We start from the raw sequence: 19,215 nt of genomic DNA, 5'->3' as shown, positions 1-19,215 counted from the left end.
CTTCTTAAAGGGGGCTCCCGGATTCCGATAAGCCCCCCGCCCGCAGACCCCGACAACCAACGGCCAGGGTTGTCGGGAAGAGGCCCTTGTCCTCATCAACATGGGGACAAGGTGCTTTGGGGTGGGGGGGCCGCGCGGCCCCCCCCTTCCCCAAGGCACCCCCCATGTTGAGGGCACGCGGCCTGGTACGGCTCAGGAGGGGGGGCGCGCTCGCTCGCCCCCCTTTCCTGGCCGGCCGGGTAGCGTGCTCGGACAAGGGTCTGGTCTGGACTTGGGGGGAACCCCCACGCCGATTTTTTTCGGCGTTGGGGTTCCCCTTTAAGCCCATTCCAGGCGGCGGAGCCCGCGACGTCTCCTTCGCGGGCCCCGCCTACCTGTACACGCGCTCGAAATGGGCGGATTTGCCTCCTCCTTACGTGGGCGAGTCCGTTCATTTCAAAAGTTGAGCGAACTGTTTGCCCAACCTTGTTCGTCAAACAGTCCGCTCGTGTGTGGGCAAGTCCGCTCATGCAAATTTTGAGCGGACTGTTTGACAAACTGTTTGCCGAACAAGGTTGGGCGAACAGTCCGCGCGTGTGTACGCGGCCTCAGTGGTTAACCCCTTCACTGCCAGTGTCATTTACACAGAATTCAGTGCATTTGTATAGCACTGATTTCTGTATAAATGATAATGGTCCCAAAAATGTGTCAAAATGTCCGATGTGTCCGCCATAATGTCGCAGTCACTATAAAAATCGCTGATCGCCGCCATTACTAGTAAAAAAAAAATTAATTAATAAAATAAAGAAAAATGCCATAAAACTATCCCCTATTTTGTAGACACTATAACTTTTTCGCAAACCAATCAATAAACGCTTATTGTGATTTTTTTTTTTACCAAAAATATGTAGAAGAATACGTATCGGCCTAAACTGAGGAAAAAAAATGTTTTTTATATATTTTTGGGGGATATTTACTATAGCAAAATGTAAAAAATGATAGTGTTTTATTCCTGCGCTACCACTGGTGATCTATCAAAAAAAAATGTAAAAAATGATGCGTTTTTTTCATAATTGGCAGTATTTTGTTTATAGGGCAAAAAATAAAAACCTTAGTGGTGATCAAATACCACCAAAAGAAAGCTCTATTTGTGGGAAAAAAAGGACGTCGCTTTTGTTTGGGAGCCACGTCGCACCACCGCGTAATTGTCAGTTAAAGCGACGCCGTGCCGAATCGCAAAAAGTGCTCTGGTCAGGAAGGGGGTAAATTCTTCTGGGGCTGAAGTGGTTAAAGGAAAGCTTTGTCTCAAAAAAGTATAAAAATGTAATTTGGGTACAGCGTTGCATGACCGCGCAATTGTCATTCAAAGTGTGATAAATGCTTTAAATTGGCCTGGGCAGGAGGGGTAAAAGTGCCCGGTATTGAAGTGGTTAAAGAAGAACACCGGGCAGTACTATAAAATAACCTTTATTGCACTTATATATTTCTTACAAAGTTGTGCAGTCGTTTTTCCATTCCTGAGTTGTGCCTCCATACTGATTTGTTGCAGACCAGCAGAAATAAAAAATCAGGCTGTAGGGGGAGGAGGGGGGGAACCCTTCCTGTAAGATGATGCATGATGGGCAGGAGAAGGGAGTATATAGGTAGACATACAGGAGGGAGAAGGCTCACAATGGGCATCTCTATTGCAATGTCCACAAGTAGTTGAAAGAGCAGAAAAGAAGCGCTGCAGCAGCATGCGGTGTGCAGAACTGTCCTGTCAGCGGCCTCATTATGGCTCACAATCATACAACTCAGCAAGTCTGAGCGGATCCTAAGAGTTTGCACCAATTTTTTGGCAGGTAAAACGGTTCCTGTGATTGTGTTTTAATGGTATTTGGCCGGAGTTGTCCTTTAGGTTTTAGCGCTCTTCTCAGTAGAAGACGGTCCTGGAAGAGGCATCCATCCGTCTCTGTTCTCTACAATCCAGGCAGGGAATTTGCATTGGCTGCTTTGTCTAGCTGAGTCTCTGCCATCTCTATGTCGGTATCTGTTCCCCATACACTTCATTTCCTATGCTGCCCATATGGCCATATGTCATATCAGGACACAATCCATTCTATTTGTATCAAATCAGGTGACCCAAAGAATAATGTACAACGAGATTGTATAGTGTGTGGCATAGGCGTGCGCACAGGGTGTGGCGGTGTGCCCCGGGCACACCCTAATCACCCCATGCTGTGCCGATGCTTCTTGGCACCCCTGTCCCCTCCCCCTTCAGTGCTGCCAGCTTCCCTCCTCTCCTGCAGGGAATGTTTCAGGATGGAGAGTGGAGGAAGGGGCCGGTAAATATTTAATTTACTGACCCCTTCCTTTTCAGAATGGACACAGTGAGTGATCTGTACTGATCGCTCCTTTGGTCATTCTTAACTGAAGCATAGTAAACTATGTTAACTATGTTCAGTTTGGACAACAGAGAGTGATCTGAGTGGCTCTAGAATATAATGCACCTCCTCTGATAGTAGAAAGTAATGAAGAAGGAGGATTGGGATTATTGCAGTGCTTGAAATCATTGCTGCATGTAAGAATTATATAAAATAGTTTCTTCATTGGTACAAAAAAAGAAAGAGAGAAGGGCATAAGGTTCAATTAAAGCCAATTATAGAGCATATACATATTGCATGTACTGGGTCGCTGGGGTCCCAATAAAAGAAGGTGCACTACATCACATGCCTGACAAAGGGGTCCTGCATGGCTCTGAAACGTTTCACTATCCTTGTGTAGTAGTCATGCAATAAATCACTCGTTTGGATGCCATCTATGTTGTTCCATGGTGTGCTGGCAAATATCTTCACCAATAAAAGGGAGGTGGTCACATGTAGATGTTATGTCCCATGTTTCGCCAGTGATGGCTTCCTCAGAGGATTGTTTGGGACCACCATAAATAGCCCAGCTCTAGCATAAGTACAAAGCAATATATCAGTTGATTGTACAAATAATAAACATATACAAGTGTCATGGCTTCAAGAGAACACACAGCACCTACCTCAGCCAATCCCGAAACAGGAAATTGAAAAATTGGGGGAACTCTCTCTTTCCTTTGAGGGGGTTCCCCCAATGTGTCCATTTCCTGGTTCGGGATTGGCTGAGGTAGGTGCAGTGTGTTCTCTTGAAGCCATGAAAAATGTTTTTCTGTCTCTTTTTTACACTTGTGTATGTTTATTATTTGTACAATCAACTGATATTTTGCTTTGTACTTATGCTAGAGCTGGGCTATTTGTGGTGATGCTAAACAATCCCCTGAGTAAGCCATCACTGGCGAAACATGTTGGGACATAACATCTACCTGTGACCACCTTCTTTTACTGGGACACCAGCGACCCAATACATGCAATATGTATATGCTCTATAATTGGTTTTTGTACCAATAAAGAAACAATTTTATATAATTCTTACATGCAGCAATTATATCAAGCACCGCTATAATCCCAATCCTACTTCTTCATTATGTTCAGTTTTTTAATGGACAGGAAGCCGCTCAGCACAGAGCAGGCTTCCCATTGGTTCATTGTGCAGTGCCGCTGAGGCTGCAGAGAAAGGGACTGGGGAATCTCTGTCCTCCATCCCTTCATCTGTGTCAAAAGTGAGACATCAGGGGTCTGTTTAGACCCTTGATATATCACCAAAGCCCCCCCCCCCCCCCCAACGGGACTCCTAAAAAAAAGTGTAAAAAAAGAAAAAAAATGTTGTAAAAAATAATTGAAAAAATAAAATTGTAGAAAAAAATTATAGGAATAAAAAAATTACTGACACCATCTGCTACCCTATGACACCAATCTTTGCTCTACTGACATCTTCCTCCGCTCTGCTGATATACACGCGTATTTGTGCTCTGCGGTTCACACCTTAATGCAATAGGCTGCACACACCAATGGTTTGTGGTTACCTTGTGGGTGCATTCACACTAGCGGTGCTCTCTGAAGAGCGATCCATGCATGGATCGCTCTTCAGAGAGCATTTGACAGGCGGCGAGGAGGCATTGCATCACCTCCTCACTATCTGCTTTAACCCATTGATGCCCACACTAGCATGCCACAACCTCAAGCATTACATGCGATTGCAGGGCTCTTGCAGAGCAGCCCCATTTGTGTTCGGCTGGTGCCAAAAGCAACAGTGGCAGAACTCTTGCCCGCGACCGCAAAGCATCATAGCCGCAGCATGTGTACACCCTCGGCTGCTGCCTCTGCAGCTAAAGGGGTTAGCGGTTGGGGTGTGGTAAAAAAGTTGGCTCAACTGCGGGCAACCTCACATATGAATGAGCCCTTTAGACAACTGTCACTGAAACAAGTGTTCCTATTGGACGATCTCCTCTCTATCTTTGTTCTGGTGACAGCTGAAAATGTTGGTTTGGCCCTCACTCTCGTTCCTGGTAACATTGGTGATCATTAACCCCTTGCCCTCTGGAAGGTTTACCCCCCTTCATGACCAGGCCATTTTTTGCAATACGCACTGTGTTACAATTGCGCGGTCGTGCGACGCTGTACCCAAATAAAATGTATGCCATTTTTTTCCCCCACAAATAGAGCATTCTTTTGGTGGTATTTGATCGCTTCTGCAGATTTTTTTTTAATGCGCAATAAACAAAAAAAGGCAGATGATTTTGAAAAAATAAAAAAAAATTTTTACTTTCTACTATAAAACATATCCAATAAAAAATGTAAAAAGTCATATTTCTTCATCAAATTAGGCCAATATGTATTCTGCTACCGTTTTTTGGTAAAAAAAAAAAAAAACAACAAGCATATATTGATTGGTCTGCCCAAAGGTTTTTTTTAAACTTTTACTAGTAATGGCGGCGATCAGCCACTTATACACTATCACACCAAAGCGATGTGATTTGACAGTACAAAATCGCACAAGTCTCACCCTAATTTCGGCAATGGAAGCGTTCAGTCGCAGCGACTTTGAAAAAGGTTCCTGCGCTACTTTTCTGCAATTTCATTGCAACTCGCGTTGATTTCTGTTAAATGAAGACGCAAACTGCGATGAAATCGCACTGACCTGAAGCTTGAAAAACACGCGGAAGTAACGCGATTTCAAATCCACACTGGTGTGTGAACCAGGGCTTAAAGTACTAAAGGCAAAACTTTATTTTTAATTAGAGTAGGGAGGGATTAGAACCCGTCAGTTGTTTTTGGCTGTCTGTGTCCCCCCATAAGGGAAATCGAACCTATTTTCTTACTGTTAATAAGAGTGAAGGGGGGGGTCACAATTTTTGAGTTGTCACCAGAACCGAAGTAGAGGGGAAATCTTCCAATAGTTACACTAATTTGGTGACAACCCAGATTCACCTCTCTTTGAAGGGATTTCCTCTCATTTCCTGTTTTGACTATGGGACAGGAAGTGAAGGGAAATCTCCGCAATGAGACACAGACGGCAACAAAAAAAATCAATCTGACAGGGCTTATAACCCTCCCTTACTCTGTCCAAAATGAAGAAAAGAAAGTTTTTTCTTTAAAATAGATTTTTTTGTAAACCAGAGTTTAGTGTCACTTTAACTACTTCAGCCCTGGACCATTTTGCTGTCCAAAGACCAGACCACTTTTTGCGATTCGGCACTGCGTCGCTTTAACTGACAATTGTGCGGTCGTGCGACGTGGCTCCCAAACAAAATTGACGTCCTTTTTTCCCCACAAATAGAGCTTTGTTTTGGTGGTATTTGATCACCCCTGCGTTTTTATTTTTTGTGCTATAAACAAAAATAGAGCAACAATTTTGAAAAAAACACATTATTTTTTACTTTTTGTTATAATAAATATCCCCCAAAAATATATAAAAAAAACATTTTTTCCCTCAGTTTAGGCCAATACGTATTCTTCTACATATTTTTGGTAAAAAAAATCGCAATAAGCGATTATTGATTGGTTTGCGCAAAAGTTATAGCGTTTACAAAATAGGGGATAGTTTTATGGCATTTTTATTAATCATTTTTTTTTACTAGTAATGGCGGCGATCAGCGATTTTTATTGTGACTGCGACATTATGGCGGACACATCGGACATTTTTGACACATTTATGGGACCATTGTCATTTATACAGCAATCAGTGCTATATAAATGCAGTGATTCCTGTGTAAATGACACTGGCAGTGAAGGGGTTAACCAGTGGGTGGCAGTGTAGGGGTTAAGTGTTCCTAGGGGTGTGTTACTAACTGTTGGGGGCTGGGCTTTCATTTAGTGAACACTGATCTCTGCTCCAATCACATGGAGCAGAGATCAGCATCACTTGTTGCTAGGCAGAACGGGGAGATGCTGTTTACAACAGCATCTCTCCGTTCAGCCGCCCCGTGCGACGATCGCAGGTATGTTTGCAGCGATCGAGTCTGCGGGACCTGCGACCGGACTCACGGGGGTCCCGACCGGCGCGCTCGCGATGGCAGGGCGGCATTAAAGATTGGACGTACCTGACACCAATATGCCTGCCTGTGCCATTCTGCCGACGTTCATCGGCGTGCGCTGGTCGGGAACTGGTTAAAGCAGGGATCTCAAACTGGCGGCCCTCTGGGTGTTGTGAAACTACAAGTCCCATGAGGCATTGCAAGGCTGACAGTTACAAGCATGACTCCCACTGGCAGAGGCTTGATGGGACTTGTAGTTGCAACAGTTAGAGGGCCGCCAGTTTGAGACCCCTGCTTTAAAGTATAACTAAAGGCAAAACTTTTTTTTAGTTTTGGATAGAGTGGAGAGGGATTAGGACCCCTGTCAGTTTTTATTGCTGCCTGTGTCCCCATTAAGGAGATTCACCCTATTTGTCCTGTTTACCGTTATCATTAAAAGTAAAGCAAAATCACAAATTTTGGGATGTCCCCAGAAAAGTAATAGAGGGGAAATCTTCCAATGGGGACACTAGTTCTGGTGACCTGGGGGGCCCCAAAGAATTCCCTTAATTTGCAGGGATTTCCTCTCACTTCCTGTTTGGCTATGGGACAGGAAGTGAAGAGAAATCTCCCCAAGGTGACACAGATGGAAAAAAAAAAACCGACAAGGGTTATAACCGTCCCTTACTCTATCCAAAATGAAAGAAAAAAAAGTTTTGATTCTAACCTCTTGCCGACCAGCCGCCATCATTATACTGTGGCAGGTCGGCTCGTTCCCGCAAATCGCCATAGCTGTACGTTGGTTCGGCAACCCGCTTTTGTGGGCGCGCGCGCATTACCATTGGCCAGCGGGGGAGCCAATCAGCGGGTCCAGAGGACTCGATGTCTGCTGGTCACCCACGATCGTTCCCTGCAGTGACAGAACGGGGATCAGAACTCCGTTCTGACAGGGGAGATCACACAGATCCTGTCTTTCTGCTATGCAGGAATACGGATCTGTGTGTTTCTCCAGTCACACCGTCCCCCATACAGTTAGAACACACAAACAGGGAACACATTTAACCCCTTGATTATTATTATTATTATTATAATACACAATTTATATAGCGCCAACAGTTTACGCAGCGCTTGACAATGTATGGGGGGGACAACACAATTACAGTACAATACAAAAGGTACAGGTCGTCCTTTTGTATTGTGTAGCTCCTTGATCGTCCCTGATGTTAACCCCTTCCCTGCCAGTGTCATTAGTGCAATAACAGTGCATATTTTTGGTACTGATTACTGTAATAATGTCACTGGTTCCCCAAAAAAGGTGTCCGATCTGTCCGCCGCAATGACGCAGTCCCACTAAAAATCACTGATCACTGCCATTACTAGTAAAAAAAAATAGTAAAAATGCCATAAATCTATCCCCTATTTTGTAGAAGCGATAACTTTTGCGCAAACCTATCAATATACGCTTTTTGCAGTTTTTTTTTACCAAAAATATGTATCAGAATACATATCGGCCTATGATGAATAAATTTGTTTTTTTTTTTTACTTTTTTTTTTTAATGTTTTATAGCAGAAAGTTTTTTATTTTATTTATTTATTTATTTATGTTTTACAAAATTGTCGCTCTTTTTCAGTTTCTGCGCAAAAAATTTAAAACGCAGAGGTGATCAAATACCACCAAAAAAAAAAGCTCTATTTGTGGTAAAAAAAAAAATAGGACATCAATTTTGTCTGGGTACAGCGTTGCATGACCGCGCAATTGTCAGTTAAAGTGACGCAGTGTCAGATCGCAAAAAAAAAAAAATGGACTGGTCATGAAAGGGGGTAAATCCTTCCGGGGCTGAAGTGGTTAAAATAGAATTTTTATTTTTTTTTTAAACCAGAGTTTAGTGTCACTTTAATGATTTGTATTAAATATATATCTGCAGCGAATGGGTTTTTTTTTTTTTTTTTTTTTTTCTCTTTTCTGTCTGTCTGGAGCTTTAGTGAAAGTTGGGAGTGAGAGTTGTTGTAGTTGTGCGGTGTGTATATACAATGTGCTTGTTATGTGTGATTGTGCCATGTTCTCATGACATCTCAGTTTCTAGCACATGTCCCTGGCTGGGATGGCAGGTGGTGGGTTGTGTGTCGCTCCCCCTCCTCCTCCTCCTCCTCCTCCCCGGTGTGGTCCATCTGCTCCTCTCCCTGTCCTCATCTCTCTGTATTGCTAATTACTATTCTGCTTGTGTCGCTCCTGTAACGTGGTGTCATCCGGTGTCACCGTCCTCCTCCTTCTCATGCTCCACCAGTTGCTCATCTGTCACTGTTGCTCGCACTTCCTCTGCTCCATCAAACTGTTCCTTCCTATTACAGGGACACTGTGCTCCTTGGGGACATTTAACCATTGTCCCTCTGTGTGTCCCCCAGGCTGTCACGTTACCCACCCCTGCTCCCCCTCCCAGCAGATGATGTCACTGTGTGTCCCTCCCCCCCCCCTCTCCCTGGTCCCATGACTCTGTCTCCTGATCCCCCAGAGCCGCCTGCGTGCCGAGCCTGGTCCTGCCTCGGGAGGGGGGGGAGCTGCCAGTCGGATCCAGGCGGAGATGCTGCAGCTGGACCTGATCGATGCCGGCCATATCTCCGAAGAGGAGACGCGACCCCCTGTGGACCCCAAACCATTCCTGCCTCCATCCATGGACACCTACCGACCCAAGAGGCCTACCACCCTCAACCTCTTCCCACAGGCCCCACGCACACAGGTGAGCTGTGATTGGTCAGAAAAATTACCCTGTATATATGTATTTATTGGCTGCTGTGACATTGAAGGATTTGGCTCCATCGAGGGCCACATACAGGCACAAGACGAGTATTTACAGGCGATTACGGTCGATTTAAATTGATAGGAGGACGTGTCCTCTAATACGGATTCACAGATCCGATCAATACACAAGGATGCGGGTTGGATATACAGAAATACAGAGGGACGTGATTGTCTATAAGCCCTTGTACACACCGTTGGACATTCCGACAACAAAATCCATTGGATTTTGTCCGAAACTGGTGTTGCATACACACGGTCGGACAAAGTTGACGGAAAATCCAATCGTTCAGAACGTGATGACGTTCGTTCGTTAGGACGGGACTACGTTCAGGCTAGTAGCCAATAGCTTTGGTCTAGGAATTTGATCTGAGCATGCGCGACACTTTGTCCGATCTGAATTCTCTACAAACTATTGGACAAAGTCCGATCGGATCATGTTGTCGGAAAATTATTATATCCAGCTCTCAAACTTTGTTGGTCGGACATTCCGACGGAAAAAGTCAGATGCAGCCCACACACGGTCAGATTATCCGACAACACGGTCCGATCTGACATTTTCCGTCGGAATGTCCGACCGTGTGTACAAGGGCTAAGAGAAAAGCTGGCCATAGACATTGCAATCTGGTTATGCAATCTGCTTTAGGTCTTCCGACAACTATGGAGGGCAAGGGCCTGATTACACCGGAGATCGACAGATTATAAAGGGCGGTGGTTGTTGGTAAATCTTTCCCTTGCAATCTGATTGTAAAATATAATTTTAAGCACCTTTCACATGTTCAGATTTTTGTCCGTTTTTTGTTGCATGCTGGTCTCATATCGAAAGTGAAGAGGTTACTCACTTCTCGTATGACAATACAACTTCAGAAGTGATGTAATGGGGGTTATTTACAGAAGGCAAATCCACTTTGCACTACAAGTGCAAACTACAAGTGTAAAGTGCACTTGAAATTGCACTGAAAGTCGCTGTAAATCTGAGGGGTAGATCTGAAATGAGGGGAAGCTCTGCTGATTTTATCATCCAATCATGTGCAAGCTAAAATGCTGTTGTTTATTTTCCTTGCATGTCCCCCTCGGATCTACAGCAACTTTACTTCCAAGTGCAATTTCAGTGCAATTTCCAGTGCACTTGTAGTGCAAAGTGGATTTACCTCTAGTAAATAACCCCCAACGCGTTGACTAGTTTGGTGTGTATTCTTTTGTTTCTGAGCATGCGTAGTCTTGCTCTTACAGTTTTTTTTCGTATGAAAACCGTACTAATTAAACTAAAATCAGACGTTGAGTTTACGTACGACAAAAATTTTATAGTCTGCACATCCAGCTTTTGTTGTACGAAAAAAAAACAATCAGCTTTCGAAAGCACCGTACTAACGATCTGAAATTCAGCAGATGGTTCGCCGGACTAAATTTTACTTCCGATTGTCGTATCCCGTGTACAGGGCTTAAGACCTCATACACACTGTACAACTTTTGTTGTCTGATTTCCTTTATATTTACCAAAAACATGTAGTGCAAAGGCCTGCCTGATTGTATACAAACTGAAACTCTTATGCCGCGTACACACGACCGGACTTTTTGGCAGAATAGGTCCAACAGAATCATTCCGTCTGATAGTCTGATCGTGTGTGGGATAGTCTGATCGTTTTTCTTTAAAAAATTCAGACAGACCTGGAAATAGAACAGGTTTCAAATCTGTCCAACGGATTCAATTCCTATTCAAAACCATTAGTCTGTGTGCTGGTCCAACGGACCAAATACGACGCAAGGGCAGCTAATGGCTACTGGATATTGAACTTCCTTTTCTAGTCCCGTCTTACGTCATCACTTTTAAAACGAACGGACTTTCGAACTGATTTTAGTCCGTTCCTGTGTGGGCAAGATCTGTTCGTTCGGAAGTCCATCGTAACTCCGTCGAAAGTCTGTCGGGAAGACCATCAGACCTTTTCTGCCGGAAAGTCTGGTCGTGTGTACGTGGCATTAGGCAACTTTCACACTGGGGCGGGTGGGTGCGCCGGCGGTAGTTACCGTATCTTTTGCGATGCTCTTTGGCCGCTAGTGAGGCGGTTTTAACCCAAGCTAGAGGCTGAAAAAAGGTTAAAACTGGCCACATAGCGCCACTGCAGAGGCGCTATGCCGGCGGTTTAGCGGCGCTGCCCCATTGTTTTCAATGGGAAGGGGCGCTTTAGGAGCGGTGAATACACCGCTCAATACAGCGCTCCAAAGATGCGGCTTGCAGAACTTTTTGTACCGTCCTGCAAGCACACCGCTCCAGTGTGAAAGCCCTCGGGCACTCACACTGGAGACACAGGAGCGACGCTTTACAGGCGCTATACAGGCGCTATTTTCAGCGCTGTAGCTCCTGTAAAGCGCCTCAGTGGGAAAGTAGTCTTAAGGTTTGACCTCATATTATAAGGTTTTTGTAAATCTGAAGGAAAAAATCTACAGAAAATTGTATAGTGTGTATCCAGCTTAAGTCTACCAACAGCTATGAAGAGCGAGGGCCAATTTGATTGGATGGAAAGTCAGATTAAGGTAGTCCAGAGCATTACAGTGCATGCGGAAAGTATTCCCAGCACTTCATTTTTTTGCTATATTACAGCCTTATTCTAAAATGGATTAAATTAATTATTTTCCTCAAAATTCTACAAACATTACCCCATAATAACAACGTGAAAGAAGTTTGTTTGAAATCTTTGCAAATTTATTAAAAATAACGAAAAAAAATCTCATGTACATAAGTATTCACAGCCTTTGCCATGACACTCTAAATTGAGCTCAGGTGCCTCCTATTTCCACTGATCATCCTTGAAATGTTTCTACAACTTGATTGGAGTCCACCTGTGGTAAATTCAGGTGATTGGACATGATTTGGAAAGGCACACACCTGTCTATAGAAGGTCTCACAGGTAACAGTGCATGTCAGAGCACAAACCAAACCATGAAATCCAAGGAATCGTCTGTAGACCTCCGAGACAGGATTGTATGGAGGCACAGATCGGGGGAAGGGTACACAAACATTTCTGCAGCATTGAATGAGCACAGTGGCCTCCATCATCGGTAATAGAAGTTTGAAGCCACCAGGACTCTTCCTAGAGAAGGCCGCACAGCAAAACTGAGCGATCGGGGCAAAAGGGTCTTAGTCGGGGAGGTGACCAAGAACCCGATGGTCACCAGAGCTCCAGCATTTCCATGCGGAGGTAGGAGAACCTTCCAGAAGAACAACCATCTCTGCAGAACTCCACCAATCAGGCCTGTATGGTAGAGTGGCCCGACAGAAGCCACTCCTCAGTAAAAGGCACATGACACCCCTGGAGTTTGCCAAAAGGAACCTGAAGGACTCTCAGACCATGAGAAACAAAATTCTCTGATCTGATGAAACAAAGATTGAGCTCTTTGGCCTGAATGGCAAGCGTCATGTCAGGGGGAAACCAGGCACCGATCATCACCTGACCAATACCATCCCTACAGTGAAGCATGGCGGTGGCAGCATCATGTTGTGATGTTTTTCAGTGGCAGGAACTAGGAGACTAGTCAGGATTGAGGGAAAAAATGAATGCAGCAATGTACAGAGACATGCTTGATGAAAACCTGCTCCAGAGGGCTCTGGACCTCAGACCGGGGCGAAGGTTCACCTTCTAACAAGACAACGAGCCCAAGAACACAGCCAAGATAACAAAGGAGTGGCTACGGGACAACTCTGTGAATGTCCTTGAGAGGCCCAGCCAGAGCCCAGACTTGAACCCGATTGAATATCTCTGAAGAGATCTGAAAATGACTGTGTACCGACGTTCCTCATCCAACCTGATGACACTTGAAAGGTCCTGCAAAGAAGAATGGGAGAAACTGCCCAAAAACAGGTGTGCCAAACTTTTAGCATCATACTCAAAAAGACTCGAGGCTGTAATTGGTGCCAAAGGTGCTTCAGCAAAGTATTGAGCAAAGGCTGTGAATACTATTTATGTATCTGGGATTTTTTTGTTTTTTATTTTTAATAAATTTACAATGATTTTAAACAAACTTCTTCCACATTGTCATTATGGGGTTGTGTTTGTAGAATTTTGAGGAAAATAATGAATTTAATCCATTCTGGAATAAGGCCGCAACATACCAAAATGTGGAAAAAGTGAAGCGATGTGAATACTTTCCGGATGCACTGGATATAGTTATTGGTAAATCTTGGCCATACACCTTACAATCTGGTTGTAAAATCACTTACAAGTGATTGTAAACTCTTACATATATCAGAGAAGTGACTGGACTCAGGTGATACACAAAGATGAAACAAATCCTCTCACATAAGTTGTACCTGTCTATCTACGGTCTTCTCTTCTCTACATCCGAATTTATAAAGCTTGTCTTAGCTGTCAGAAAACAGAGGGTGGAGAGCTGAAGTTACAGTCTGCAGAGCTCAGTGAGGAGAGCTATGAGAGCTGATTGGATGGAATAGACCCCCCCCCCCCCCTTCACACAGTACACAGGAACAGAGCTGAGGCTGTCAGTCAGCTGGAGGTCCCTTCCCTGTCACCATTTTTCTCTTGGTGTCAGGAAAACGTGTCAGAAGTGATTCATGCTGATAGCAGAAGAAGGAAGCAGCAGACAGAAATGACACTTAGGTCTGGGTTGAGACAAGCACACACTATAGAGGGATGTGCTTTGTTCATATTTCTGGGGTTTACAACCACTCTAAGGTGGCCATAAATGGATTGAAATTCGGCCAACAGTTATGTAGAGCAAAGGCCAATCAGATTGGATCGAAAATCAGTGGTTTGTTAAGATAGACTGTCATATCACATAGTTGTTGGTATCTAAAGCTGGTCATACACCTTGCAATCTGACTGTAAAATCTCACTTAGAGATACCAAAAGCTATGCGGGGAAAAGGCCAATCTGATTGGATAGGAACTCAATGGATTGTGAAGGTAGACCATTGTATTGCAGGGTTGTCGGTATACAAAGCTGGCATATACTTTTCAATCTGACAGAAAAAAATGTAATTTATGTCTACCAGGAGCTACTGTATATAGGACTAAGCCAATCTGATTGTCTCAGAAGTCACTGGATTTTTGAGGTAGACCATTCCATGATTGTTAGTAAATCTTGGCCATACACCTTGCAATCTGGTTGTCATATCTCCATTACGTCTGCCAACAGCTACTGTATGTCTGACAAAGGCCAATCTGATTGTATCACAAGTCAATAGATTGTTAGGGTAGAGCATCATATTCTATAGTTGTTGGTAAATCTTGGACATACACCTTGCTATCTGATTGTAAAATCCCCAGTTAATTCTATCAATGGCTATGTGGGGCAAAGGCCTATCTGATTGGATTGAAACTTAACCAATTAAAATAAACCCTCACATTACATGCTTCTTGGTATCCAATGCTGGCCATTCACTTTGCAATCTGGTTGTACAATCTCCTTTAGATCTACCAACAACTGTGTAGTACAAGAGCCTGCCTGATTGGATACAGATCGGCTGTATTAGGCAGATGCTCATAATACATAGTTTTAGTAAATCTAAAGCTGATTGCACTGAGATTGTACGGTCACACTGTAACGTTTATGGTGACCCATATGTCTACCAACAGCTACCCTGTTTCCCCCGAAAATAAGACCTGGTGTGACTGTCGGTGATGGATGCAATATAAGCCCTAACCCCCAAATAAGCCCTACCCTGTTTCCTGAAAAATAAGCCCTACCCTGAAAATAAGACCTACAAGGATTTTAACTAGGGATTATTTGGGGGTGGGGCTTATATTGCAGCCATCACCGACAATCACGCTAGGTCTTATTTTCAGGGAAACAGGGTATGTAGGGTAAAGGCCCATATCTGATTGCATTGAAACTCCACAGACTGTTAATGTAGGCCCTCACGTTATGAAGTTGGTAAATGAAAGGGTAGCCATACACCTTGAAATCTGATTGTACAAACGCCCCAAGGCTCACCATTCACACTACGATCTGACTGTACAACCGCCTTCACATCTACCAACAAGTATGTAGTGCAGGGGCCTGCCTGATTGGATACAAATGGATTTAAAGCGGGAGTCCGCCGGGACTCCGCGTTTTTTTTTTTTTTTTTAAAAACCAGCAGCTACAAATACTGCAGCTGCTGACTTTTAAAATAGTGACACTTACCTGTCCAGCGCGCCCGCGATGTCGGCACCTGAAGCCGATCTCTAGATCGGTACTCGGGTGCTGCCGCCGCCATCTTGGGTATGGGAATCAGGAAATGGAGCCTTTCGGCTTCATTTCCCGGTTCCCTACTGCGCATGCGCGAGTAGCGCTGCGCAATAAGGACGGTCCCCGCTGCCTCTGGGATCTGTGTGTTTCCCAGCAGGCAGCGGGGCACTTGCGGAAGGGGGCGGGCACTTGCGGAAAGGGGCGTAATCTACGCCCCTTTCCGCAGAGAGCTATCCCGGAAGTGGGTGCAGTTACCTGGATTATCCAGGTAACTGCACCCCCCTCCCCCCTGAAAGGTGCCAATTGTGGCGCCGGAGGGGGGGAGGATTCCGATGAGCGGAAGGTCCATTTTAGGGTGGACCTCCGCTTTAATAGTTTAGGTAGGTCCCCATATTACGTCTGGAGGAAAAGAGATTTCATCTCCAAATACGGAAAGGCTTCTTCACAGTAAGAGATGTGAAAATGTGGAATAGACTCCCTCCAGAGGGGGTTCTGGCCAGATCAGTAGATTGCTTTATTTAAAAGGCCTGGATTATTTCCTAATGCTCCATTCACACTTGTGTGACTCGTCATGCGACTTTCGGACACGAAATCACATGACAAGTTGCACCCCATGCTTTTCAAAGACAAATATGTGTGACTTAACCACTTCCCATCCCACCCATCGTCAAATGACGTCCGGAGGAGGGATCTCCCATCCTGGGCGGGCGTCATATGACGTCCTCAGCTTCCCGGCCGTCTAGGGGGGCGCGCTGCTTCACTCAGGGCTTCAGGAGCCAATGCACGTGCCCGGCAGCAGGGCCGTCTTTAAGGCAGGGCAAAAGGGGCAGCTGCCCTGGGCCCCGTCATTGTTGTGGGGCCCAAAGCAGCTGCCTCATACTTGCCGACTATCCCAGTTTACATTCCCTTGTCCTTTGAAGTTTTAATCCTGTGCTGTGTCCCGATATCTCAGTGTGAAGTGCTGCTACTAATGCTGCCCAGCTCTGCCTTATTGTTGTGTATAGGTGACTCACCTGCAGACTCTGTGTTTACATGTAAATAACCGCCATTCATATGTAATCAGCTGCGGCCAGCGGCATTTATATGTAAATAAAGGTGGCATTCATACCCTGTTTCTCCGAAAATAAGATCTAGCGTGATTGTCGGTGATGGCTGCAATATAAGCCCCACCCCCCAAATAAGCCCTAGTTAAAGTCCTTGTAGGTCTTATTTTCAGGGTAGGGCATTTTCAGGGAAACAGCTTATTTGGGGGGTAGGGCTTATATTGCAGCCATCACCAACAATCACGCTAGGTCTTATTTTGGGGTTAACAGGGTATGTATATCATGCCCCTCTGCAGTGAGGAGATGATGTGCCGTAACCTCTAGCAGCCAATCAGTGAGCAGCGTTACTGTACAGTAATCTCTAGAAACCAATTAACAAGCAGAAATCATTAGCTGTAACCTCTAGCAACTAATCAGTGAGCCATAATCTGTGCTGTAACCTCTAGCAACCAGTCAGTAAGCAGTAATGATATGCTGTAACCGCTGGCAACCAATCGCAATTGCTGCCTGATCTGATATAGAATACTGATTTTGTATGTCTCAGAGCAGATGGAGAGTGAAATTGAATGGGGGGACCCCCAAGAAAATTTTGGCCCAGGGTCCAATCAATATTAAAGACGGCCCTGCCCAGCGGCCCTCGTTGTCCACCAGGCACCCGCCAATTGCCCGGTAACAGAGCCGGTGTCTTGTCATATAACGTCCTCCATCAGATAGTGTCCCCTGCGTACTGCGCATGCGCAGTACACAGGAACACAGATTCCGAAAATTGCCGAGGATGAACGGCGCCTGCGCCGTGAGTCCAGGTTCTATCCCCACTATCCAAGTGGACATAGAGTTAGAACAAAAAAGAGCCAAGCGCAGCGAGGCCGAGCCCGAAGCGTGGCGAGCGAAGCTCGCCCGCGAGGGGCCCTCTAAAATTCACAACCCTATGTCTGCTTGAATGGTGGGGCTACCACCTCCACTCACGGCGCAGGCGCCTTTCAGCTTCGGAGATTTTCCGAAGCTTCGTCTGCTCCGTACTGCGCATGCGCAGTACGGAGTGGACACTATTTGATGCCCGGACTCTATACGCCAGAACACCGGGATGTGGATCTGTGTGTGTAAATACACAGATCCACGTCCTGTCTGGCGAGAGGAGACCGATCATGTGTTCCCTGTACAGAGGAACACCGATCGGTCTGCTCCCCTTGTGAGTCCCCTCCCCCTACAGTTAGAATCACTCCCTAGGTAACGCATTTAACCCCTTGATCGCCCCCTAGTGTTAACGCCTTCCCTGCCAGTGACATTTACACAGTAATCAGTGCATTTTTATAGCAGTGATTGCTGAATAAATGTGAATGATCCCAAAATAGTGTCAAAAGTGTCCGATCTGTCCCCCGCAATGTCGCAGTCCCTATAAAATTCGCAGATCGCCACCATTACTAGTAAAAAAAATAATAATAATAAAAATGCCATTAGTGCTATTTTGTAGACGCTATAACTTTTGCGCAAAACCAATCAATACACGCTTATTGCAACTTTTTTTTCTTTCTTTTTTACCAAAAAATATGTAGAAGAATACAGATCGGCCTAAACTGAGGAAAAAAAATGTTTTTTTTTTTTTTAAATTGGGATATTTATTATAGCAAAAAGTAAAAAATATTGTGTTTTTTTTCAAACTTGTCGCTCTTCTTTTGTTTATAGCGCAAGAAATCAAAACCACAAAAGGTGATCAAATACCACCAAAAGAAATCTCTATTTGTGGGGAAAAAAAATCATACAAATTTGCGTACAGTGTTGCATGACCACGCAATTGTCATTTAAATTGTTACAGCGCTGAAAACTGAAAATTGGCCTGGGCAGGAAGGGGGCGAAAATGCCCGGTATTGAAGTGGTTAAAGTCGCCGCGACTTTAAAAAGGTCCTTGCATTACTTTGGACCAACTTTCATGCGACTCGAGTGTCACAGACTGCAATGTAAAGCCTCAAGAGTCGCATAAATATCGCATTTGAATGTTATCCATGTGCAGCAGTGGTCCATTATAATCATCATTGGTCAAAGCCGCATCCAACTTGCTCCCATCTAAAGTTGCATTAAAGTATAATAATAATAATAATAATATAACTGGGTACTGACATTTATAGGTAAAGTGGATCCAAGGAATATCCGATTGGCACTCGGGGGATGTGGAAGGACTTTGGATCATGCTTTGCTCAGGTTTTTCACCTTCCTTTGGATCCACTGTGGGTGAAGGATTGTGTACATGGAGGCTTTCCATCTTTTTTTTTTTCCTTTGTTGGTTAAACTGGATGGATTTACTATGCCAGATTAACTATGTAACTATTACATCATTTTGGTAAATATAAAGCTGATTGTACAGAGAATATGGGGTCAGATTGTAACATGTATGGTGAGCCTTAGATCTGCCGTGAACTGTAGAATGACCAGATAGAAATGGAATTATTTATTTGGTAGGGTTACGCTGTTTTGGAATATTGAAAAGAGATTGTATAGAGATGTTGCAATTCGATTGTATCATGTGTGACCATGCTTCAATACCGGGAACTTTCACCCCCTTCCTGCCCAGGCCAATTTTAATTTTTCAGCGCTGTCACACTTTGAATGACAATTGCGCAGTCATGTAATGCTGTACCCATATGAAGTTTGTATAATTTTTTTGAGACAGATGGAGATTTCTTTTGGTGCTATTTAATTACCCCCGGGGCTTTTTATTTTTTGCTAAAAAAACAGGAAATAAAAAAAAAATAAAAATAAAAAAAGGTTTTCTTTGTTTCTGTCAGAAAAATTTCACTGATGGGGGATGTGATAGGCACTGATAGGTGACATTGTTGAGAAGGCACTGATATGTCGCACTGATGG

The 19,215-nt window shown here is 44.5% G+C and overlaps 1 protein-coding gene across 3 annotated transcripts in view; it reads left to right on the top strand.

Moving 5' to 3' along the window:
* The window catches only part of MAPK8IP1 (mitogen-activated protein kinase 8 interacting protein 1), a 172,114-nt gene that overhangs the window by 100,603 nt on the left and 52,296 nt on the right, over positions 1-19,215 (top strand). For all 3 annotated transcript variants that reach the window (XM_077461915.1, XM_077461906.1, XM_077461923.1), the window contains exon 3: positions 8,845-9,069. In XM_077461915.1, coding sequence (XP_077318041.1) covers positions 8,845-9,069 — 225 coding nt within the window. The remainder of the gene's footprint in view (positions 1-8,844; positions 9,070-19,215) is intronic.

The sequence above is a fragment of the Lithobates pipiens genome, unplaced genomic scaffold, assembly GCF_037356315.1.
Source record: "Lithobates pipiens isolate NorthernLeopardFrog02 unplaced genomic scaffold, aLitPip1_a1.2 Scaffold_10, whole genome shotgun sequence".
NCBI classification, from domain to species: Eukaryota; Metazoa; Chordata; class Amphibia; order Anura; family Ranidae; genus Lithobates; species Lithobates pipiens.
Note: the sequence above shows the minus strand (reverse complement) of the source record. Positions and strands in the feature narration are given on the sequence as shown.